This window comes from Salmo salar, chromosome ssa29, assembly GCF_905237065.1.
Source record: "Salmo salar chromosome ssa29, Ssal_v3.1, whole genome shotgun sequence".
Classification (NCBI taxonomy): domain Eukaryota; kingdom Metazoa; phylum Chordata; class Actinopteri; order Salmoniformes; family Salmonidae; genus Salmo; species Salmo salar.
The window spans coordinates 34,178,780-34,205,388 of NC_059470.1; the positions used below are offsets into that span (position 1 = coordinate 34,178,780).

At 42.4% G+C, this 26,609-nt stretch overlaps 1 protein-coding gene across 3 annotated transcripts in view; it reads right to left on the reverse strand.

Annotated features, from left to right (window-relative positions):
* Nucleotides 1-26,609, reverse strand: part of LOC106590637 (netrin-G1) — a 250,242-nt gene that overhangs the window by 18,949 nt on the left and 204,684 nt on the right. For 2 of the 3 annotated variants that reach the window (XM_045710904.1, XM_045710903.1), the window contains exons 5-6: nt 17,333-17,359; nt 12,954-12,998 (exon numbers count right to left, since the gene is read on the reverse strand). In XM_045710904.1, the coding sequence (XP_045566860.1) occupies nt 12,954-12,998; nt 17,333-17,359 (72 nt within the window). The remainder of the gene's footprint in view (nt 1-12,953; nt 12,999-17,332; nt 17,360-26,609) is intronic. The other variant, XM_045710905.1, reaches the window with a different exon arrangement.

Here is a 26,609-nt window from a genome sequence, read left to right on the forward strand (position 1 = left end):
GCTTATTTGAGCTGTTTTTGCCATAATATGGACTTGCTCTTTTACTAAATAGGACTATCTTCTGTATACCACCCCTACCTTGTCACAACACAACTGATTGGCTCAAACGCATTAATAAGGAAAGAAATTCCACAAATAAACTTTTAACAAGGCACACCTGGTTAACTTCTTGGGGCTATGTGGGACGCTAGCGTGCCACCCGTGGTGCACCCTATCAATAGCAGGTGCATTTCAAGAGCAGCAAATTTGAAACCAAATAAATGTCAAAATTCAAATTTTTCAAACATACAACTATCTTACACCCTTTGAAAGATAAACATCTCCTTAATCTAACCACGTTGTCCGATTTCAAAAAGGTTTTACGGCGAAAGCATAAAGTTAGATTATGTTAGGAGAGTACATTGACAATAGCTGTGTGTAATGTTTTGTCAATTCAAAGACAGGGTCACCAAAACCATAAAACCAGCTAAAATGATGCACTAACCTTTTACAATCTCCATCAGATGACACTCCTAGGACATTATGTTAGACAATGCATGCATTTTTAGTTCTATCAAGTTCATATTTATATCCAAAAACAGCGTTTTACTATGGCATTGATGTTGAGGAAATCGTTTCCCTCCAATAACCGGCAGTCAAGTCAGCACCACAAATTAAATAATTAAAATGAGAAAACATTGGTAAAATATTATATTGTCATTTAAAGAATTATAGATTTACATCTCTTGAACGCAATCAACTTGCCAGATTTAAAAATAACCTTACTGGGAAATCACACTTTGCAATAATCTGAGCACTGCGCCCAGAAAAATATGCTTTGCTATACAGAGAAAGGGCCATGTTGGAGAGATCTAAAATCGAAAATACTATGTAAATAATCCATTACCTTTGATTCTCTTCATCAGATGTCACTTCCAGGAATCCCAGGTCCATAACGAATGTAGTTTTGTTCAAAAAAGCTCATCATTTATATCCAAAAAGCTCCGTGTTGTTAGCACATGATCTAAGCCAGCCGGACTTCTCGTCACGAACGAGGGGAAAAAATATATTTACGTTCGTTCAAACATGTCAAACGTTGTATAGCATAAATCATTAGTGCCTTTTTTAACCAGAACATGAATAATATTCAAGGTGGACGAATGCATTCTCTTTTATAACGTATTGGAACGAGGGTACCCAACATGAACTCGCGCGCCAGAGTCTAATCGGCCATCACCGTTCCATGGCTCTTGTTCGGTCAGATCTCACAGTAAAAGACTCAAAACACTTTGTAAAGGCTGGTGACATCTAGTGGAAGCAATAGGAAGTGCCAAAACATTAATCAACCCCTGTGTGTTTCAATGGCATAGGCTTAAAGGTAATTCAACACATCAGGTATCCACTTCCTGTCAGAAAATGTCTCAGGGTTTTGCCTGCCAAATGAGTTCTGTTATACTCACAGACACCATTCAAACAGTTTTAGAAACTTTAGGGTGTTATATAATCCATATATAATAAGTATATGCATATTCTAGTTACTGGGTAGGATTAGTAACCAGATTAAATCGGGTACGTTTTTTTATCCAGATGTGAAAATACTGCCCCCTAGCCCCAACAGGTTAAAGAGTGTGCAAAGCTGTCATCAAGGCAAAGGGTGGCTACTTTGAAGAATCTATTCTATTTTGATTTGGTTACTTTTTTGGTTTTTACATGATTCCATATGTGTGGTCCCCCACTTATATTGTATGGGAATATAACCCTGCTGAAAGGTTGACTTGATAAAACTACAGGGCAAATGTGTTTTTTGTATACTGCTTATTTGACAAATACCTCAACTGGACATTATCTGGGTAAAATAATGTGTTAACAAAATGAAGCATCAACCATCATCAGCCACACCTAAAATGGTCTTTACCATCATCAACATTTAAAGCTCTTTCCAAATCCTATTTGTGAGCATATAAGCCTTACAAAACTCTTATTTCCCTATCTGCATGTTAACTGTATAGCTATTAAAGCTTTTGTAAGATATATCTGGGTCCACAATGTCACTCTATTGCCTATAGGGATGAGGTCAAAAGTAGTGCACTATATAGGGAATAGGATGCTATTTCAGACGCAGTCTATAAAGGCTTCTGATGAAATTTCACTGCTATTCCTGGACAGCGTTGGGCCTATCACTTGACATATGCACCAAGTGCCACCTCCGTCTTGCTGATGTGACTTCACTCCAACACCTCAGGGCTTTCGTGTGGAGTGTGTGAGTTCATTAGACTCTCCTTCGAGCAGGAAGAGACACCTAGATATGGGGTGGAAGGTCGGTTTACTATTTTCCATTTTCCAGAGCTGTATTCTAGGTTGTATTCAACACGATTGGGGTAAATTCCAGTCAATTTCATAAAGTAAACCAAATTCCAATTCCAAGTTGTCCTATTTGAAAAGCATTGAAGAGAATTGGAATTTCAGTGTAGTTCCTGAATGGACTGGAATTGAAATGGAATTGACCCCAACTCTGGTAATACAAGGGTGTATTATATCAACGTCTTTATTCTACAGTAGGGTGCTCTGGGCAGGGTGTTGCAGAGTCCCAAAACACTAACACAGATGGAAAGAAATGTTGGAAAGTATACGGTAAAGCCTACAGTATCGATACATAAAGTTCAGGCAACTCTCATGCTGACATGTCTTATAAGACCCTGTGTTTTGCGCAGTCATGTGACATGCCTGGATTTATTCAAATGTTTTCATCAAACCGCCCCTTTTTTCTTTTTATGTCAGATGGCCTCAGACATTTTCAGACATTGTTTTATGGTGTAATTCTCATTTCAGAATAAGGCTTAAAATACAGGATAAAATCTTGCTATGTCACATGATGGTACACAACACAGGGGCCTACCATAGAATATGCATGGAGTTAAACAAGTGAAGAACAGCTTCCTGTTTGAGGTTATAGAATATGCATGGAGTTAAACAAGTGAAGAACTACTTCCTGTTTGAGGTTATAGAATATGCATGGAGTTAAACAAGTGAAGAACAGCTTCCTGTTTGAGGTTATAGAATATGCATGGAGTTAAACGTGAAGAACAGCTTACTGTTTGTGGTTATAGAATATGCATGGAGTTAAACAAGTGAAGAACAGCTTCCTGTTTGAGGTTATAGAATATGCATGGAGTTAAACAAGTGAAGAACAGCTTCCTGTTTGAGGTTATAGAATATGCATGGAGTTAAACATGTTTTCAACAACTTCCTGTTTGTGGTTATAGAATATGCATGGAGTTGAATGAGTGAAGAACAGATTCCTGTTTGTGGTTATAGAATATGCATGGAGTTAAACATGTTTTGAACAACTTCCTGTTTGTGGTTATAGAATATGCATGGAGTTAAACATGTTTTGAACAGCTTCCTGTTTGTGGTTATACAATATGCATGGAGTTAGACATGTTTTGAACAACTTCCTGTTTCTGGTTATAGAATATGCATGGAGTTAAACATGTTTTGAACAGCTTTCTGTTTGTGGTTATAGAATATGCATGGAGTTAGACATGTTTTGAACAACTTCCTGTTTGTGGTTATACAATATGCATCGAGTTAGACATGTTTTGAACAACTTCCTGTTTGTGGTTATAGAATATGCATGGAGTTAAACATGTTTTGAACAACTTCCTGTTTGTGGTTATAGAATATGCATGGAGTTAAATGAGTGAAGAACAGCTTCTTGTTTATGGTTATTTGTGAAAAATACATTATCAGCATGTGGAATGATCCGTTGCTTCTAAAAGAAGGGAAATAAAGCGCCTGCCATTACATAGACAGCTTCGATACCATCCTGAGCGCCATAATATTATCTGTAAATATTCATGTCAGTTTGTAAAAAGAGGGTAACGGTACAGATTTCTGGTAAAGTATTGTGATTGTGTTGACGAACAGCTGGTTTAAAACCTAGGCCCTGTGGAGAAGGAAGTGAGTGATGTCACAATCATATGGACAGAAGAAAGTGAGGAAGATGGGACCAAGACAGCAACAAGAAAAGAGATGTTGAAAAACACGACACATGAGTTTGAAGGTTTGACGCACTAGGGTAAAAGTTTGAAAGGTGAAAGGTGAGGGTCATAGGGTGGTATAAACGTGGTGGGGTCATGTGGAAGATCAGCTGGTATGAGCAGTGCTGATGATGACAGTGACAGTGGTGAGGGAACTGACCTATACACACATTCTCATCTTCCAGCTCTGCGGAGTTATTTCGGAAGTAGCCCTGCTTGCAATCCTGGCAGTGCTGGCCCCTAGTGTTGTGTTTACAACTCACGCAAATGACAGAGTTTAGCAGCTCGATGTAGCTGCAGCGGTTGGAGTGGCCGAAGCATTCGCAATCTTGCAAAGAAGGAAAGGTGGAGAGAGACCAAACGGTCATTTCGAGGTGTGGTTGGGTTAGGTTGTGTGCTGAGACGAGTGGCGCTGGTGGTAGTAGCAAGGTAGAGCGAGGAGACACCATCACATGCCAGGTTAGGATGGAGAGATGGGGGTTGAGATTGAGACGATGTTAGGGGATGAGGAGTAGAGAGCATTAGACATCAGTTCATCCTGGGGCTATGAGAAAGCTTGTTGTTAGAGGGAGAGAGTACGAGACGTTCGCTTCAAGCTTCAAGCACACCACAATGGAAGGATTCGGACTTTGGAACTGGGTTTCCACGGGGGGGGGGAGAGGAGGACTGGAACACACAGTACGAAACAGGACAAAAAAAGACGAGTTGAGTTGTGGGATGTAATTCTCAACATGGGCAAGGTGTAAGTGTGTGACTCCACACTCTGAAATGTACATCTAGATGAGTTGATTTGTCGTACTGTGTGTTCATTGTGAGGTTAGGAGAAGAGAGCAGCTGCACCTGCAGCCCTAGTGTAACCCGACCCGGCCCCTTTAACGTTCACACACCACTGTCATCCTAAACCACAGAGGCATGCAACTAGAACACAAACAGAAGTAAATACATGTGGTTTCTATAGAGAAACAGTGTTTGGAGAAAGAGTTGATTCATGTCACAGCCACCCACCACTCGTCCCAGCCAATAAATACCTTGCAAAAAAAAAATACACTTTGCATTAAAAGCAGTCGAATGTATGCAGAGGTGTGGCAAGGGCAACATGTCGTTGAGTGACGTGTAGTGTAGTATTGTGTAGTATTAGATGCCAGATTGGGAGTCAGGCTGTGCCTTGTTCCTACTGCCTAGTCACACAACGTCAGGCAGCTATGTCAATCACAGAAGGACCCGTTCCAGATCAACCTTGTGTGTGACACCTAGACTGCCCAGATCAGCCATAGAGTCAGACAGGCAATTTGACAGACAGACAGTTCTCTCTGAGCTACAGGCAGTTTTACAGAGAGACAGTCCTCTCTGAGCTACAGGCAGTTAGACAGACAGACTGACAGGCCTCTCTGAGCTACAGGCAGTTAGACAGACAGACAGTCCTCTCTAAGCTACAGGAAGATAGACAGACAGACAGACAGACAGACAGACAGACAGACAGACAGACAGACAGACAGACAGACAGACAGACAGACAGACAGACAGACAGACAGACAGACAGACAGACAGACAGACAGACAGACAGTCATCTCTAAGCTACAGGAAGTTAGACAGATGTAGTTTGACAGACAGACAGACCTCTCTGGGCTACAAGCAGCTAGACAGACAGACAGACAGACAGACAGACAGACAGACAGACAGACAGACAGACAGGCCTCTCTGAGCTACAGGCAGTTAGACAGACAGATGTAGTTTGACAGACAGACAGACTTCTCTGGGTTACAGGCAGTTTGACAGACAGACAGTCCTCTCTGAGCTATAGGCAGTTAGACAGACAGTCCTCTCTGAGCTACAGCTTGTTTGACAGACAGACAGACAGTCCTCTCTGATCTACAGGAAGTTAGACAGATAGAGGCAGTTTGACAGACAGACAGTCCTCTCTGAGCTACAGGCAGTTAGACAGATAGAGGCAGTTTGACAGACAGACAGTCCTCTCTGAGCTACAGGCAGTCAGACAGACAGACAGTCCTCTCTGAGCTACAGGCAGTTAGACAGATAGAGGCAGTTTGACAGACAGACAGTCCTCTCTGTGCTACAGGCAGTTAGACAGACAGATGCAGTTTGACAGACAGACAGTCCTCTCTGAGCTACAGGCAGTTTGACAGACAGTCCTCTCTGAGCTACAGCTTGTTTGACAGACAGACAGACAGTCCTCTCTGATCTACAGGAAGTTAGACAGATAGAGGCAGTTTGACAGACAGACAGTCCTCTCTGAGCTACAGGCAGTTAGACAGATAGAGGCAGTTTGACAGACAGACAGTCCTCTCTGAGCTACAGGCAGTCAGACAGACAGACAGTCCTCTCTGAGCTACAGGCAGTTAGACAGATAGAGGCAGTTTGACAGACAGACAGTCCTCTCTGAGCTACAGGCAGTTAGACAGACAGATGCAGTTTGACAGACAGACAGTCCTCTCTGAGCTACAGGCAGTTTGACAGACAGTCCTCTCTGAGCTACAGGCAGTTAGACAGACAGATGCAGTTTGACAGACTGACAGTCCTCTCTGAACTACAGGAAGTTAGACAGACAGACAGTCCTCTCTGAGCTACAGGCAGTTAGACAGACAGACAGACAGGCCTCTCTGAACTACAGGGGATTTTAGGAGGGATTGGGGTTATTAAGGTCTGCACTGAGGTCATGTCTCTCAGTCAGTCACCACAAGAGGCATAGAGCTTTGGAAATGGAAGACAGTGGCCTAGCTAGTCTACTCAACTCTATCCAAGGTAGAGAATCCTGTTCTGGTCTATTTGGTGCCAAGATGCACAGTTCATATAAGTTCTCAGAATGTTTCTGCTATCGGCTCTAAAACCCTGCTCTGAGAAGACCAATACTCTTCCTGATTGAAAAATACGGTTACATGATTTATCATGATTAAAGTAATATCTATGAAACATATTGTAGAATATTTGTAATGTGAGGCATTACAATGATATGTTACAGACCGTCCCTATTGTTTTTCACTGTGAATAAGTGTATTCAATATCACTTGTAACAATTACACTAGATCCAGATAGACATACGATTACACAACCTACATCTTTTCAGAAAGTGTGTACCACATATCCATACCGCAAAGCGAACTCCATTCTTTCTGTATACAGGAGATTCTTTTCAGGGGGATAGTTGTGTATTAGTACTGTGAAGGTACTACAGGGTTGGGGTCAGGTACCTACAGTAGCCAATGTAGATTCATACAGTGGGGGTTTGGACAACAGCTGACACAGGGAGAACTGTACGAATCTGAGGAGATCATACCTCGCTTGCTGTTTGCAACTTGATCTGAAGGGACAGTTGACAAAACAACTTGATGAGCTACTAGACAAATAAAACAAAAAGAAGAAAAACAAACAAATAAACACATAAATAAACAAAAACATGATAGATTTTGTGAAACATTAAAAAATATAATGTTTTAAGGGGTTAAAGCACTAAGCATCATACACATTCCTATGGTACTAAAAAGGTTCAAACAAACAGAAAAATGGTCTGATATGAATTATTAAATTATGAGTGAGATAGGTGATCCTATATATTTCATGTTATATTCTGAGGCTTCAAATATTAGAGGAATTAATTCTCACAATGTTTTGACTTTCATTGCACTGTAGGAACATCTTACTATTGTGGCATACAGTGTGGTTGCCCTGACTGTTACAGATGCAGTCTGTCGAATCATGTTGTGTGGAATCTACTTAGGTTTACCATTTGGAAAAAACAAGAGGTAAAACAAAATGCTATTGTCTTCACAATGTAGATGTCCAGTAGTGTTGTGGTGTTACATTCTCCTGACAGATGTCCAGTAGTGTTGTGTTGTTACATTCTCCTGACAGATGTCCAGTAGTGTTGTGGTGTTACATTCTCCTGACAGATGACCAGTAGTGTTGTGGTGTTACATTCTCCTGACAGATGACCAGTAGTGTTGTGGTGTTACATTCTCCTGACAGATGACCAGTAGTGTTGTGGTGTTACATTCTCCTGACAGATGACCAGTAGTGTTGTGGTGTTACATTCTCCTGACAGATGACCAGTAGTGTTGTGTTGTTACATTCTCCTGACAGATGTCCAGTAGTGTTGTGGTGTTACATTCTCCTGACAGATGACCAGTAGTGTTGTGTTGTTACATTCTCCTGACAGATGTCCAGTAGTGTTGTGGTGTTACATTCTCCTGACAGATGACCAGTAGTGTTGTGGTGTTACATTCTCCTGACAGATGACCAGTAGTGTTGTGTTGTTACATTCTCCTGACAGATGTCCAGTAGTGTTGTGGTGTTACATTCTCCTGACAGATGACCAGTAGTGTTGTGTTGTTACATTCTCCTGACAGATGACCAGTAGTGTTGTGTTGTTACATTCTCCTGACAGATGACCAGTAGTGTTGTGGTGTTACATTCTCCTGACAGATGACCAGTAGTGTTGTGTTGTTACATTCTCCTGACAGATGTCCAGTAGTGTTGTGGTGTTACATTCTCCTGACAGATGACCAGTAGTGTTGTGTTGTTACATTCTCCTGACAGATGACCAGTAGTGTTGTGGTGTTACATTCTCCTGACAGATGACCAGTAGTGTTGTGTTGTTACATTCTCCTGACAGATGACCAGTAGTGTTGTGGTGTTACATTCTCCTGACAGATGACCAGTAGTGTTGTGTTGTTACATTCTCCTGACAGATGTCCAGTAGTGTTGTGGTGTTACATTCTCCTGACAGATGACCAGTAGTGTTGTGTTGTTACATTCTCCTGACAGATGACCAGTAGTGTTGTGTTGTTACATTCTCCTGACAGATGACCAGTAGTGTTGTGTTGTTACATTCTCCTGACAGATGACCAGTAGTGTTGTGGTGTTACATTCTCCTGACAGATGACCAGTAGTGTTGTGGTGTTACATTCTCCTGACAGATGTCCAGTAGTGTTGTGGTGTTACATTCTCCTGACAGATGTCCAGTAGTGTTGTGGTGTTACATTCTCCTGACAGATGACCAGTAGTGTTGTGTTGTTACATTCTCCTGACAGATGACCAGTAGTGTTGTGTTGTTACATTCTCCTGACAGATGTCCAGTAGTGTTGTGGTGTTACATTCTCCTGACAGATGTCCAGTAGTGTTGTGTTGTTACATTCTCCTGACAGATGACCCGTAGTTTTGTGTTGTTACATTCTCCTGACAGATGTCCAGTAGTGTTGTGGTGTTACATTCTCCTGACAGATGACCAGTAGTGTTGTGTTGTTACATTCTCCTGACAGATGTCCAGTAGTGTTGTGTTGTTACATTCTCCTGACAGATGTCCAGTAGTGTTGTGTTGTTACATTCTCCTGACAGATGACCAGTAGTGTTGTGTTGTTACATTCTCCTGACAGATGTCCAGTAGTGTTGTGGTGTTACATTCTCCTGACAGATGACCAGTAGTGTTGTGGTGTTACATTCTCCTGACAGATGACCAGTAGTGTTGTGGTGTTACATTCTCCTGACAGATGACCAGTAGTGTTGTGGTGTTACATTCTCCTGACAGATGTCCAGTAGTGTTGTGTTGTTACATTCTCCTGACAGATGTCCAGTAGTGTTGTGGTGTTACATTCTCCTGACAGATGACCAGTAGTGTTGTGGTGTTACATTCTCCTGACAGATGACCAGTAGTGTTGTGGTGTTACATTCTCCTGACAGATGACCAGTAGTGTTGTGTTGTTACATTCTCCTGACAGATGACCAGTAGTGTTGTGTTGTTACATTCTCCTGACAGATGACCAGTAGTGTTGTGTTGTTACATTCTCCTGACAGATGACCAGTAGTGTTGTGGTGTTACATTCTCCTGACAGATGACCAGTAGTGTTGTGTTGTTACATTCTCCTGACAGATGACCAGTAGTGTTGTGGTGTTACATTCTCCTGACAGATGACCAGTAGTGTTGTGGTGTTACATTCTCCTGACAGACGTCCAGTAGTGTTGTGGTGTTACATTCTCCTGACAGATGACCAGTAGTGTTGTGGTGTTACATTCTCCTGACAGACGACCAGTAGTGTTGTGGTGTTACATTCTCCTGACAGATGACCAGTAGTGTTGTGGTGTTACATTCTCCTGACAGATGACCAGTAGTGTTGTGGTGTTACATTCTCCTGACAGATGACCAGTAGTGTTGTGTTGTTACATTCTCCTGACAGATGACCAGTAGTGTTGTGGTGTTACATTCTCCTGACAGATGTCCAGTAGTGTTGTGTTGTTACATTCTCCTGACAGATGACCAGTAGTGTTGTGTTGTTACATTCTCCTGACAGATGTCCAGTAGTGTTGTGGTGTTACATTCTCCTGACAGATGACCAGTAGTGTTGTGTTGTTACATTCTCCTGACAGATGACCAGTAGTGTTGTGTTGTTACATTCTCCTGACAGATGACCAGTAGTGTTGTGGTGTTACATTCTCCTGACAGATGACCAGTAGTGTTGTGTTGTTACATTCTCCTGACAGATGACCAGTAGTGTTGTTTTGTTACATTCTCCTGACAGATGACCAGTAGTGTTGTGTTGTTACATTCTCCTGACAGATGACCAGTAGTGTTGTGTTGTTACATTCTCCTGACAGATGACCAGTAGTGTTGTTTTGTTACATTCTCCTGACAGATGACCAGTAGTGTTGTGTTGTTACATTCTCCTGACAGATGACCAGTAGTGTTGTTTTGTTACATTCTCCTGACAGATGACCAGTAGTGTTGTGTTGTTACATTCTCCTGACAGATGACCAGTAGTGTTGTGGTGTTACATTCTCCTGACAGATGACCAGTAGTGTTGTGTTGTTACATTCTCCTGACAGATGACCAGTAGTGTTGTGGTGTTACATTCTCCTGACAGATGACCAGTAGTGTTGTGTTGTTACATTCTCCTGACAGATGACCAGTAGTGTTGTGTTGTTACATTCTCCTGACAGATGACCAGTAGTGTTGTGGTGTTACATTCTCCTGACAGATGACCAGTAGTGTTGTGGTGTTACATTCTCCTGACAGATGACCAGTAGTGTTGTGGTGTTACATTCTCCTGACAGATGACCAGTAGTGTTGTGTTGTTACATTCTCCTGACAGATGACCAGTAGTGTTGTGGTGTTACATTCTCCTGACAGATGACCAGTAGTGTTGTGTTGTTACATTCTCCTGACAGATGACCAGTAGTGTTGTTTTGTTACATTCTCCTGACAGATGACCAGTAGTGTTGTGTTGTTACATTCTCCTGACAGATGACCAGTAGTGTTGTGTTGTTACATTCTCCTGACAGATGACCAGTAGTGTTGTGTTGTTACATTCTCCTGACAGATGACCAGTAGTGTTGTGTTGTTACATTCTCCTGACAGATGACCAGTAGTGTTGTGTTGTTACATTCTCCTGACAGATGACCAGTAGTGTTGTGTTGTTACATTCTCCTGACAGATGACCAGTAGTGTTGTGGTGTTACATTCTCCTGACAGATGACCAGTAGTGTTGTGTTGTTACATTCTCCTGACAGATGACCAGTAGTGTTGTGTTGTTACATTCTCCTGACAGATGACCAGTAGTGTTGTGTTGTTACATTCTCCTGACAGATGACCAGTAGTGTTGTGTTGTTACATTCTCCTGACAGATGTCCAGTAGTGTTGTGTTGTTACATTCTCCTGACAGATGACCAGTAGTGTTGTGTTGTTACATTCTCCTGACAGATGACCAGTAGTGTTGTGTTGTTACATTCTCCTGACAGATGACCAGTAGTGTTGTGTTGTTACATTCTCCTGACAGATGACCAGTAGTGTTGTGTTGTTACATTCTCCTGACAGATGACCAGTAGTGTTGTGTTGTTACATTCTCCTGACAGATGACCAGTAGTGTTGTGTTGTTACATTCTCCTGACAGATGACCAGTAGTGTTGTGGTGTTACATTCTCCTGACAGATGACCAGTAGTGTTGTTTTGTTACATTCTCCTGACAGATGACCAGTAGTGTTGTGTTGTTACATTCTCCTGACGTACCAGCACCACACTTCCTCTAGGAAACCTCAGTGGGATTATTCCCCATAAATCTTCTTACCGGTCCGTACGGTAAACACACAACAATCCCACTGCTGTCCGCATCTCTTCGCCATCCGATAACAAACAAAGAAACTGCCTAAGTCCCTCTCACATGCTCTGCAATGTTCTCGCCAGATATAAACCCAAGACACACACAGTATAGCACACTCTGGCTTCTATACCTATACATCTGCTTGGCTAGGGCTTTCCATGGAAATACAGGGGCAGTATTTTTTGCAAGACGGTCACCACATCCACAACACATCTGCACACTGGATTAACTTGAGTTTGCCTGAAATCAATCTACATAAACCGCTCCGTGAAACCTCCCTCTTTTCTTCCACCAAACCCAGATAGAATTTTTGAATCCCTAGAAGTGCCACGCATAATTAAAATGGAGGGGATAAGCAAAGGTATATTGAAACGGGATTTAAGAAAGAGAGGCGTGGGAGAGGGAGAGAAAGAGATAGAGAGCCTATCTTTATACTGCTCTCGTGGAGAGATTCCGCATCTGGGGGGCTCAAGTAGGAGGAAAGGGGTGGGGTGGTGGACAGGGGGATATTGTAATGGAGTCACAGAATGTTGCAGCACATGCATGTCTGCCGACTACGCCAGAAAATCTAATTCCCTGTTTTGAAGGTGTCCTCTTTCATGTTTTCACAAAAAGAGAGCGAATAAAGAAAAAAAAAGATATACATTTGTGTTTGTTTAAAAAATCTATATCATTAAAGGTTTTAACACAGATGAACTCTTGGCAGGAAAAGTTCCGTCCTGGTGGATCTGGCCTCAACTGTCACAGCTAGTACAGTCACTGTATGACTACTGTATATTTGAGGAATATCTGTAAAGAGATATGTTTAATCTTAGTTGGAGGTATAGCCTACCTTGGTTTCGGTTAGCAACACCTAGGGATGAGACATTCGGCCGAACTGCATGCAATCGGGAGAAACCATAAGTTATTAGGTGCAATGGCTATAGTGGACATCAGATTCATTAACAGTACTAGAAGTTCTAATACAGGTTGACCAGTGGGGCATATGTAGACAACTAGACACACCGACTTTACTCAGAGCAACTCAGAACAACAGAATGACTAAACAAGCCTGTACAGGGACAAGCACTAGATGCATCCCAACACCAGTCCCAGACCATGTCACAGATGACGTCCCAGGGACATTGGATGTAATTGTGTAGTTTCATGGCTCACTTGAGTGTGTGCATCGATGGCAGTGATGAATAAACATAAACAAAGAAACAAATATATGGGATAATAACTATGCAAACATGGAGGTTTGGTTTAAGTGTCACAGGCATTTTGTTGAGTTCATCAAATGAATGCAATCAATATCTAATTACAGTGCATTTCAGGTCGAGGAATCACGAGGAATAAATCGTGTGGTGTGTCAGGAATTGGAGTGACTGATAGTTGTGGTGTAACCTCATAATTACATACAATTCTGTATTTCTGTGATGGGGAAATTACTGGTGGTGTTGGTTGGTTGTGGTCGGTTGGGTGATGGAGCAGTGTTGAGTCAAGCCGAGACAGAAGGAAGGTCTTGTTACTTATTCTTGTATTGTAATCGTTCACTAAAGCAGCACTAAGTCTCTGTGTTGCAGTATCCTTTGACGTCAGTGAGGTCATGCAGTCATGTGATCATTAGTGTCCAGTGGTGTCACAGCAAGCAATTTAACTACCATGTGATTGGATAGTGAGCCATACTGTGTGGCGTGTCTAATCATTTGGAATACATTCCGTTTGGTTTATAGATAAGGGTAATGCGTTTAGGATAAAGTGTTTGGGTATGCATGCACTCGGGCACATAGACATACAGTTAGTTTATGCTGTAGTGTTTGACTAAATTACTATCCAAACCCTCTCATTGACAATTCCATAACTGATCAACTACATAGAATGTCATGTCAGTTCTAAATAAGTTGTTCATTAACACTGGCCAGCAAGTTAGAATTCAGTTAAACCACTCTAAATAAGAAGTGACATATTATACTCAATGCTCTCATAATGAAATTAAATCTTGCAATCTTGCAGAGCTCAGATAAAACATTATATATATATATATATATAGCTGGCTTAATAAACCTGAAATAAAGTTGAAGAAAGGTCAATAAATAACTAAGGTACTTTCAAACAACAATATGAAAAAGTGTTTTCTGTTCTGAAGGTAGATCTGGGGGTAGCTCTATTCCAGGACATTTAGCCATGTTCTGCTTGGTTCCTTTTTTTATTTTAGAAAACATAGCTACATACCCACGACTTCAGTTTGTTTTCCCTCAACTTCATCCCTGGTGTGGCTACAGAACCAAAACTGGGTAGTGTTTTGTTGTGTTGTGGCTACAGAACCAAAACTGGGTAGTGTTTTGTTGTGTTGTGGCTACAGAACCAAAACTGAGTAGTGTTTTGTTGTGTTGTGGCTACAGAACCAAAACTTAGTGTTTTGTTGTGTGGCTACAGAACCAAAACTGGGTAGTGTTTTGTTGTGTTGTGGCTACAGAACCAAAACTGGGTAGTGTTTTGTGTTTTGGCTACAGAACCAAAACTGGGTAGTGTTTTGTGTTGTGGCTACAGAACCAAACTGGGTAGTGTTTTGTTGTGTTGTGGCTACAGAACCAAAACTGGGTGGTGTTTTGGTGTGTTGTGGCTACAGAACCAAAACTGGGTAGTGTTTTGTGTTGTGGTGGTTAGGGGGGGAGGGTGCTTCTGCAGGTATAGAGACAGACAGTCAGCATCTCATGAGAGCTTCAATGCCTACAGGCCTGTGAATGAACCATACAGACATGGCCGTAAGTCAGTCAGTCAGTGTGCCCTTTATGTGAGTCCCACCCACAGACAGACAGACAGGATGTAATACTGACACTCCCCACTAGGGTTCTGAGAGAGCAGCCATGGTCTGGCTAGGTGTCGGGTTGGGGAGGATCTAAGAAGGGGGTGAGAGGTGTATGTTTATACAGTATGTATATCTATGGAGAACATGCATGCAGCACAGGCAGGAGACAACACTGAACTCATTCAGCTCTCTAAGGTTGGGATGTTGGGGTGGAGGGAGGGAGGGTGTCCACTTGGTTCCATGCTAATTTCTGACGCCAAATATCTCTGAAATTTCATAAACTATTTCTTATTGTTTGGATCAAATTATAGTTTTATGTTAGCTTGAGCTCAGTTGTGGCAACTGTTGTGGTTAAGAGTTCAGTGCCAACTAGTGAGTTCATTTTACCACCCTATTGTCATTCTAAATATGCTGATACCATTATAAATGTTAAACATGGCAACATCCAAATACTTGTAAAGAGCTTCCTTTAGTCGTCTTCTTCACTTCCTGAATGCTGACACATAAAAAGATTGGGTAGGTCTGATAGCAATGCTGCTCTAATATATCTAGTTCCTAGTTATCTAGTCCTAGTTATCTAGTTATCTAGTTATCTAGACCTAGTTATCTAGTTATCTAGACCTAGTTATCTAGTTCTAGATATCTAGACCTAGTTATATAGTCCTAGTTATCTTGTTCCTAGTTATCTAGTCCTAGTTATCTAGACCTAGTTATATAGTCCTAGTTATATAGTTATCTAGTTCTAGATATCTAGACCTAGTTATCTAGTCCTAGTTATCTAGTTATCTAGTTCTAGATATCTTGTTCCTAGTTATCTTGTTCCTAGTTATCTAGTCCTAGTTATCTAGTTATCTAGTTATCTAGACCTAGTTATATAGTCCTAGTTATCTTGTTCCTAGTTATCTAGTCCTAGTTATCTAGTTCCTAGTTATCTAGTACTAGTTATCTAGTTCCTAGTTATCTAGTCCTAGTTATCTAGTACTAGTTATCTAGTTCCTAGTTATCTAGTCCTAGTTATCTAGTACTAGTTATCTAATTATCTAGTTCTAGTAATCTAGTCCTAGTTATCTAGTTCTAGTTATCTAGACCTAGTTATATAGTCCTAGTTATCTAGTTCTAGTTATCTAGACCTAGTTATATAGTCCTAGTTATCTAGTTATCTAGTACTAGTTATCTAGTTCCTAGTTATCTAGTCCTAGTTATCTAGTACTAGTTATCTAATTATCTAGTTCTAGTAATCGAGTCCTAGTTATCTAGTTCTAGTTATCTAGACCTAGTTATATAGTCCTAGTTATCTAGTCCTAGTTATCTAGTTATCTAGACCTAGTTATCTAGTCCTAGTTATCTAGTCCTAGTTATCTAGTTATCTAGACCTAGTTATCTAGTCCTAGTTATCTAGTTATCTAGACCTAGTTATCTAGACCTAGTTATCTAGTTATCTAGACCTAGTTATCTAGTTATCTAGACCTAGTTATCTAGACCTAGTTATCTAGACCTAGTTATCTAGTCCTAGTTATCTAGTCCTAGTTATCTAGTCCTTTGGATATCTGCAGTCATGGAGATACAGACTCGAGTTTAGGAAAAGGAAACTATTCAAACACTAATGGGATGCTGTCCATCTAAATTGCTTTTTGTCTATTGGTTTCCCCCAAGTAGAGAGGGTTCTAGCCAGATAATAAGATTGATGGATAGACTGATGTGGAATGGGCAGGGGCACTTTTACTTGTTCAACACTTGGGTGCGTCCTAAATTACATCCCCTATACCCTGCATAGTGCACTACTTTTGACCAGAGCCCTATGGACCTTGGTCAAAAGCAGGGCACTATACAGAACATAGGGGGATGCATCCTTGGTGTGTGTGTGTCTTCTGTTATTCTCCTGAGTCCCAGCCGGCTGCTGTAGTAACTGTAGACTATGTCTCCAGACGTCTCTGTGCTCCAGGGGCCACTGGCTGCAGCAGATAATACTCATATTGAAATGACCTCCCTGACATTATCCCACCACTGAGGTCGGGGCATTTTAATAAACTCTATATGGCATTTATTTCTAATGCAAAAGGGGTGGGGGGGAAACAATGGTGTTTTGTATGCATACTCAGTTGTCTGGCTGCTATCTAGGCTTAACTTGTTGAAGGTGAATTAGTCCACCTCCACACGCAGCCTTCCAGACAACATGGCAGAAAGCTATTGCCATTTCCTTCCGAGAGGGGAAAAAAGGGAATTGAACTTAACCCTGGCATAATGAACACTTCCAAATCAATTATGACTGATCCTTCACTTAAATGAATAATGGGAGGACCTAAATCAGAAATGAACATTTAAAACCACGTGGACTTTAGGGATGGATATGATCAGGCATAGTAAAGCAGCAAGCAGTTTCTGGGCGGGTGGGAGTGTGGGTTTCTGCTTCATTTACTTACTAACTGGACCAATGTTACTGGGGATGCCTGCAAGAGAAAGACAAAACATTTGGGAAATTAGTCTTTTACATTTCATTCTACATTAACAAATTGTATATTGCCGTTTAGGACATTGTTTGTATTCATTTCAACACATTGAATGTAATCTAGTAAATACGATCACACACCCACCCACCCACCAGCAGCAGATAAACTAGCTGTTAAAACATTGGGCCAGTAACCAAAACGTCGCTGGTTTGAATACCCGAGCTGACAAGGTGAAGAATCTGTCAACTTTCCTTTGAGCAAGGCTCTTAACAATAATTTGTTCCAGGGGCGCTGCACTACTATTGTTTAACTTTTTAGTTAAAACTATACTAAATACATTCATATGTCACCAAATAATTTAATTAAATACACTGTTTTGCAATGAAGGTCTACAGTAACTTCAATAACACTGTCTGGGGTAGCACAATGGTGTAGCCGGAGGACAGCTAGCTTCCGTCCTCTTCTGGCTACATTGACTTCAATACAAAACGTAGGAGGCTCGTAGGCCTCACCCCCTTCCATAGACATACATGTTAATTAAGACGACTTCTGGAGGACGTCCTCCAACCAATCAAAACTTTTGCAGCATGAACGGACATGTTGCCCATTGAATCATAGAATTAGGATCAGAAAATGAACCTTGTGTGTTGTATTGGGATTGTGCCACAGAACATTATGGGGGTTCTATGTGTTGCGAAGCTTGGTGACATTGTTGGATAGAGATTAAGAGATTAAGAGTGAAGAGTAATCGTTTAGCATTTACATTTTTTTATTATTCAATTAAAATTCATTTTTTCAAATTACAGGAGACGGAAGAGGTGTATTATAAATAGTTTTCTTGGTTTTAGAATTGTATTTGTGTGTCCAGTTACTGCTATTTATTTAACATTTTTAGAAGTTAGCCTTGCTAACGTCAGTAGCTAGCTAGCAGTTCTCTCCGCCAGAATGATAGAATGGCCAACGCTGCTGAAAATGTTGTGAACTTTTTGTTTAAAAACAACCTCTCATTCTCTGGGGTACACGGAAATGTGTGAGAATTAAAAGTGAGGGTCGACCTCTGCCTGAGATCAGTTTTGTGAAGAAGGATGAAAAGGTGAGGGCGTTCAATACCAACTGGTATCGAAAGTATAGCTGGTTAACAGGGAGCTTTTCATCAAGCCACCTGCATTGCTGGCCTTGCCTGCTTTTTGGAAAGTCTGAACCTTGGTCGAAAGGTGGGTACATTGATCATTCAGCTAAACGGCAAAACAAAAGCAGTGAGCATATGAATGCCCACATCAGATTCAAGCTTCTGGGAAAAAGCTGCATAGAGGACAGGACGAGAGGGAAAGTTCCACCAACAAGGGCAACTACAAGGAGCTTGCAGAGGTTAGGGCTCCCGAGTGGTGCAGCGGTCTAAGGCTACAGACCCTGGTTCTATTACAGGCTGTATCACAACCGGCCGTGATTGGGAGTCCCATAAGGCAGCGCACAAATTTGCACAGCGTCGTCCGTGTTAGGATTTTGCCAGGGTAGGCCGTCATTGTAAATAAGAAATTGTTCTTAACTGACTTGCCTGGTTAAATACATTTTAAAAAAGAGGTAAGGGCACGCTTTACTTGCTGAACACATCGAACTTTCAACTATCTTTTCTAGGATGTCGATCGAGTGTAGTGTGGCCCAGGGGTCTGAAGGTGAACGGAAAGGCACTGGAGCAACGAACCGCCCTTGCTGTCTCTGCTTGGCCAGTTATTATCTCTCCACCGGGATTCTCTGCCTCTAGGGGGCTGAGTCACTGGCTTACTGGTGCTATTCCATCCCGTCCCTAGGAGGGGTGCGTTACTTGAGTGGGTTGAGTCACTGACATGATCTTCCATTCCGGGTTTGGTGCCCCCCTCGGGTTTGTGCCGTGGGGGAGATCTTCATGGGCTACACTCAGCCTTGTCTCTGAGTAGTAAGTTGGTGGTTTGAAGATATCCCTCTATCCCTTAGGTATGCTCCCTCTAATTCTCTCTCTCCCTCTCCCTCCCCGCCTGGAGGACCTGAGCCCTGGGACCATGCCTCAGGACTACCTGGCCTGATGATACCTTGCTGTCCCCAGTCCACCTGGTCGTGCTGCTGTTCCAGTTTCAACTGTTCTGCCTGCGGCTATGGAACCCTGACCTGTTCACTGGACGTGCTACCATGTCCCGGACCTGCTGTTTTCAACTCTCTCTCTCTCTGTACCGCACCTGCTGTCTCTAACTCTGAATGATCGGCTATGAAAAGCCAATTGACATTTACTCCTGAGGTGCTGACCTGTTGCACCCACTACAACCACTGTGATTATTATTATTATTTGACCCTGCTGGTCATCTATGAACATTTGAACATCTTGGCCATGTACTGCTATAATCTCAACCCGGCACACCCCTCAGAGCCTGGTTCCTCTGTTGGCTTCTTCCTAGGTTCCAGCCTTTCTAGGGAGTTTGTCCTAGCCACCGTGCTTCTACGTACATCTGCATTGCTTGCTGTTTCTGGTTTTAGATTTTCGTGTGTGCCTAAGTAGGCTTTACACTTTCCTCCGGTATTTATTTAGCAAAGATGATAAAACATAATCACTCCGGACAGACACAAGCAAAAACTCATTACATAAATGTTGCAGCAGCCTAGGCTACACGTAAACATTAGAAATCTTAAATGCTGTATGGGATGAAAACAAGACTATTTTTCAGTCTGATCAACTGTAGGCTACTAATAAGAGCAACTGGCAAGTGTCTTCACTGATATTTTCAACCCGTACCTGACTGAGTCTGTAATACCAACATGTTTCAAGCAGACCACCATAGTCCCTATGCCCAAGAACACTAAGGTAACCTGCCTAAATGACTACCGAAACGTAACACTCACGTCTGTAGCCATGAAGTGCTTTGAAAGGCTGGTCATGGTTCACATCAACACCATTATCCCAGAAACCCTAGACCCACTCCAATTTGCATATGGCACCAACAGATCCACAGATGATGCAATCTCTATTGCACTCCACACTGCCCTTTCCCACCTGGACAAAAGGAACACCTATGTGAGAATGCTATTCATTGACTACAGCTCAGCGTTCGACACCACAGTGCTCTCAAAGCTCATCACTAAGCTAAGGACCCTGGGACTACACACCTCCCTCTGCAACTGTATCCTGGACTTCCTGTCGGGCCGCCCCCAGGTGGTAAGGGAAGGTAACAACGCATCCGCCACGCTGATCCTCAACACGGGGGCCCCTGAGGGGTGCGTTCTCAGTCCCCTCCTGTACACCCTGTTCACTCATGACTGCATGGCCAGGCCTGACTCCAACACCATCATTAAGTTTGCCGATGACACAACAGTGGTAGGCCTGATCATCGATAACGATGAGACTGCCTATAGGGAGGAGGTCAGAGACTTGGCTGTGTGGTGCCAGGATAACAGCCTCTCCCTCAATGTGATCAAGACAAAGGAGATGATTGTGGACTACAGGAAAAGGAGGACCAAGCACGCCCCTATTCCCCCTCAGGAGACTGAAAAGATTTGGCGTTGGTCCTCAGATCCTCAAAAAGTTCTGCAGCTGCACCATCGAGAGCATCCTGACTGGTTGCATCACTGACTGGTGTGGCAATTTCTTGGCCTCCGTCCGCAAGGCACTACAGAGGGTGGTGCGTACAGCACAGTACATCACTGGGGCTAAGCTTCCTGCCATCCAGGACTTCTATACCAGGCGGTGTTAGAGGAAGGCCCTAAAAATTGTCAAAGACTCCAGCCACCCTAGTCATAGACTGTTCTCTCTACTACTTCACGGCAACCAGTACCGAAGTGCCAAGTCTAGTTCCAAGAGGATTCTTAACAGCTTCTACCCCCAAACCATAAGACTCCTGAACAGCTAATACAATGGCTACCCAGAATATTTGCATTACCCCTTTTATGCACCTGCTACTCTCTGTTTATCATCTATGCATAGTCACTTTAACTCTACCTATATGTATATATTACCTCAATTACCTTGACTAACTGGTGCCCCAGCACATTGACTCTTTACCGGTACCCCCTGTATATAGCCTCGCTATTCTTATTTTACTGTTACTCTTTAATTACATTTTTCTTAAAACTGCATTGTTGGTTAAGGGCTTGTAAGTATGCATTTCACTGTTGTATTTGGCGCATGTGGCAAATACAATTTGATTTCATGGATTTTACATCCTATGCGCCCTCTCCATCTGGTCAGGGTAAACTAATTGGTAGCGTTATGTATTTATAGTCCATCTGGTCAGGGTAAACTAATTGGTAATGTTATATATAGTCCATCTGGTCAGTGTAAACTAATTGGTAATGTTATGTATTTATAGTCCATCTGGTCAGTGTAAACTAATTGGTAATGTTATGTATTTATAGTCCATCTGGTCAGTGTAAACTAATTGGTAACATTATGTATTTATAGTCCATCTGGTCAGGGTAAACTCATTGGTAACGTTATGTATTTATAGTCCATCTGGTCAGGGTAACTCATTGGTAACGTTATGTATTTATAGTCCATCTGGTCAGGGTAACTCATTGGTAACGTTATGTATTTATAGTCCATCTGGTCAGGGTAACTCATTGGTAACGTTATGTATTTATAGTCCATCTGGTCAGGGTAAACTCATTGGTAACGTTATGTATTTATAGTCCATCTGGTCAGGGTAACTCATTGGTAACGTTATGTATTTATAGTCCATCTGGTCAGGGTAACTCATTGGTAACGTTATGTATTTATAGTCCATCTGGTCAGGGTAACTCATTGGTAACGTTATGTATTTATAGTCCATCTGGTCAGGGTAACTCATTGGTAACGTTATGTATTTATAGTCCATTTGTGTGTGAGGAGAAAATGTGAATGTGATCTAATTAAGTTTATGTTCAACATTGGGCTGGCTAGGCTGCCTTTTAATCCAAAATGATTCACTGTGATGAATCAATCAACATAATAGCGATGACAGATGTGAGTAAGTGTTTTATAAGGCCTACAGTTGCATTGGCCTGCATGATGCGGACATGCATAAAGCTCAGCCCTGTGAGTTCTATTGTCTATCAGTTGTTGTCTCTGTGTCTGGGTAGAGGAAATCCCCCTCCTAATCTAGTCTAAATATCATTTAAATTAACAAGTATAAGGTAGCTGCAGTTTGACAGGGTTTTCATCCCCCCTAGGGAAAGGAGTTTTTTAAAACCATGTGACCTGATTAGGAAAAACTGGTCCCATCATAGCCCATTAAAACATTTTTTACAACTGATTAATCACTGTCATACCATATAGGGTCCAGAGTTTTCCTAGTTAGGTTAACATATAAGGAAAAACTCCAGGCCTCAGGGGGTAAAAATTGCCCCACCGCTCTGGGACCTATGGTGTCACCAGTCTGACCGCTCTGGGACCTATGGTGTCCCCAGTCTGACTGCTCTGGGACCTATGGTGTCCCCAGTCTGACCGCTCTGGGACCTATGGTGTCCCCAGTCTGACCGCTCTGGGACCTATGGTGTCCCCAGTCTGACCGCTCTGGGACCTATGGTGTCCCCAGTCTGACTGCTCTGGGACCTATGGTGTCCCCAGTCTGACCACTCTGGGACCTATGGTGTCCCCAGTCTGACCACTCTGGGACCTATGGTGTCCCCAGTCTGACTGCTCTGGGACCTATGGTGTCCCCAGTCTGACCGCTCTGGGACCTATGGTGTCCCCAGTCTGACCGCTCTGGGACCTATGGTGTCCCCAGTCTGACCGCTCTGGGACCTATGGTGTCCCCAGTCTGACCGCTCTGGGACCTATGGTGTCCCCAGTCTGAGCGCTCTGGGACCTATGGTGTCCCCAGTCTGACCACTCTGGGACCTATGGTGTCCCCAGTCTGACCGCTCTGGGACCTATGGTGTCCCCAGTCTGACCGCTCTGGGACCTATGGTGTCCCCAGTCTGACTGCTCTGGGACCTACGGTGTCCCCAGTCTGACCGCTCTGGGACCTATGGTGTCACCAGTCTGACCACTCTGGGACCTATGGTGTCCCCAGTCTGACCGCTCTGGGACCTATGGTGTCCCCAGTCTGACCGCTCTGGGACCTATGGTGTCACCAGTCTGACCGCTCTGGGACCTATGGTGTCACCAGTCTGACCGCTCTGGGACCTATGGTGTCCCCAGTCTGACCGCTCTGGGACCTATGGTGTCCCCAGTCTGACCGCTCTGGGACCTATGGTGTCCCCAGTCTGACCGCTCTGGGACCTATGGTGTCCCCAGTCTGACTGCTCTGCGACCTATGGTACCACCAGTCTGACCGCTCTGGGACCTATGGTGTCCCCAGTCTGACCGCTCTGGGACCTATGGTGTCCCCAGTCTGACCGCTCTGGGACCTATGGTGTCCCCAGTCTGACCACTCTGGGACCTATGGTGTCCCCAGTCTGACCGCTCTGGGACCTATGGTGTCACCAGTCTGACCACTCTGGGACCTATGGTGTCCCCAGTCTGACCGCTCTGGGACCTACGGTGTCCCCAGTCTGCTTGCAGTTCTCAGTTATCGTCAGGATGATCAGGGCTTTATTCAGGAATGTTTCTTGGGATACTTTGATGTGTCAAGTGGGCGAGATGCGCAGTCTGTGTTAAACTTCATGAATTTTGAGATGTCTGAGTTTAACTTCATAGAGAAACTTGTTGTCCAAACCTACGATGGCGCAGCTGTAATGGAATGTATCTGCTATTTGTATTTCCAGCTAAGATCCCTCCTGTTCCCTGATTTAAGAGGTGATGACCAGTCCACTCCACTACCAGTGTCAACCCTGTCCTGACATGAACTGAAGCCACGTCTCATGCACCCACTCACTCACTGGCACATTGAATGTTTCCTCTCCAAGCACTGTGAGTACCTCTATCAATCTACTCTATGTAGAGTCAATCACATACACAAACACATTATTACACATCAATGATTGTAGTCCTTGCTTGGACTAACTCATTCTTTGCTCTTTGGTCTAATTGTGTAGTCTCTTGTGTTATTGTTTTTGTCTTCCCATTAAAATCCTGTCCTGCACTGAAGTCAAGCCTCTGAACACCTCAACTCATGCCTCATACCCTCATTCAATCACTGCTGTGATCCCTTTCCAACACGGTGTAAGTAGCCCTCTCATTCCCATTCCCCATAATATTGTACAATACATGTCTTTATTAAATGCTTTAGGTTAAATACTTTAGGTTTAGATTTTTTAAACACTCTGTCGTCTCCCTGAGTTCCGCGTCTTCCCGTGGGTCACCCATCCTCCACCATTTTTCAAGTCACCAGCCTCCACTGATGTAAAAATACCAAAACACTTGACTTGGACAAACTTTATCCCAACAGTGTCTTCTGGCTGTGCACAAACTGGTTGAACTAATTTGTCAATGTATTTTTACATGGAAAATACATTGGATGCCCCTCCCCCCCAAAAGAAATATAAGTATGTCAAAATTGGAACCAATTTTCTACATAGATAAACGGATAAAACGTGTTGAAATGTTACATTTGGAACAACACCAGATCCACTATCAGAAAGAAACAGTAGGATAGACAGCACCTGCTACTGGTGAGTTGATCTCTCTACAGCTTTTCATTTGGTCTCTCATCCAGAGTTTTAACCAAGCCCGGCCCTGCTTAGCTTTGAAAGTTGTCACTGACTACATCACATGTGCTATCATGAGTATAATTACTGCAAGATCTCTTAATAAGTAAACATATTCAATGTTGCTATCAAAATCCTTCCAAATGGAAGGTTTGACAGAGCAAATTAAATGTAACCATGCTTAAAAAGTTATGTATCATCAATTATACTATTTAGGTCTAAATAGTATTTACAAAGTCATCAACAGCTATTGTTTCAATTCAACCCAGGATTCAACTAAAAATAACAACACATATAGGCCTATATGTAGGATTCATGTCTCCATCTCAAATCAAATCAAATGTTATTTGTCACATGCTCCGAATACAGCAGGTGTAGACCTTACAGTGAAACGCTGACTAACAAGCCCTTAACCAACAATGCAGTTCAAGAAAGAGTCAAGAAAATATTTACTAAATAAACTAAAGTAGAAATAGTAAAATAAAAAGTAACATAATAAAAATGTCAATAACGAGGCTATATACAGGGTATACCGGTACTGAGTCAATGTGTGGAGGTACAGGTTAGTCAAGTTATTTTGTAGGTAGGTAGGGGTGAAGTGACTATGCATAGATAATAAACAGTGAATAGCAGCGGTGTAAAAACAAAAATCTAAGAATAGGAACGAATCAAATCCAACTTTATTTAGTCACATTCTTAACATAGATTTTTGGTTGAGATAGACTTGTGAATCCAACATGTCAATGATTAATTTGTAGACAAACTGGATATTGAATTGTGTTGTCATGTAGTACTTTATGTAGTACTTTAACGTGGACATTTCAGTCATTATCAGAGGCTCTTATCCAAATTGATTTAATACATTTTAGAATAAGGCTGTAACGTAACAAAATGTCGAAAAAGTCAAGGGGTCTGAATACTTTCCGAATGCACTGTATTTTTATGAGTTCTTGTGTGTGTGTATATATATATATGTATGTATGTATGTGTGTGTGTGTCTCCATCTCTCCATTAAGCTCTATAACAGGAAGAGCATTAGCTTGTGTTTATGGAGTACTCCATTGATTTTCATGATGTCCTCCCCACTCTCTTAGAGGTCACTCCTCTGTTTGATGGGGAACATGATCTGAAAGGGGCGTGGTGAGTGGACACACATCCGGATGCAGACACACCCACACAACAGCAGAAAATAAGAACACATGCCAAAGTCTCAAGCTGTCCTCTAGGACTACACCCCAGGGATTACAATCCTTATCGTATGATTGGCTAGACTAAAACTGTTCCAAGCGGCACACTGGAGGGCCGATCTGCCATTTAGTAACCCACTGAGTACGTGTGAGAGATTTCAGGATTGGGTTTATGGTGGCAAACTCTTTTATAGCTCTTTGTTTAACTATGACTGGCTTTTATTTGTGTCATTTCAGTGGTAGACAAATGCCTGTTTGTGTCATTGGAGTAGAATGCTAGTAGAATGTCTGTTTGTGTCATTGGAGTAGAATGCTAGTAGAATGTCTGTTTGTGTCATTGGAGTAGAATGCTAGCAGAATGCCTGTTTGTGTCATTGGAGTAGAATGCTAGGAGAATGCCTGTTTGTGTCATTGGAGTAGAATGCTAGTAGAATGCCTGTTTGTGTCATTGAAGAAGAATGCTAGAAGATTGC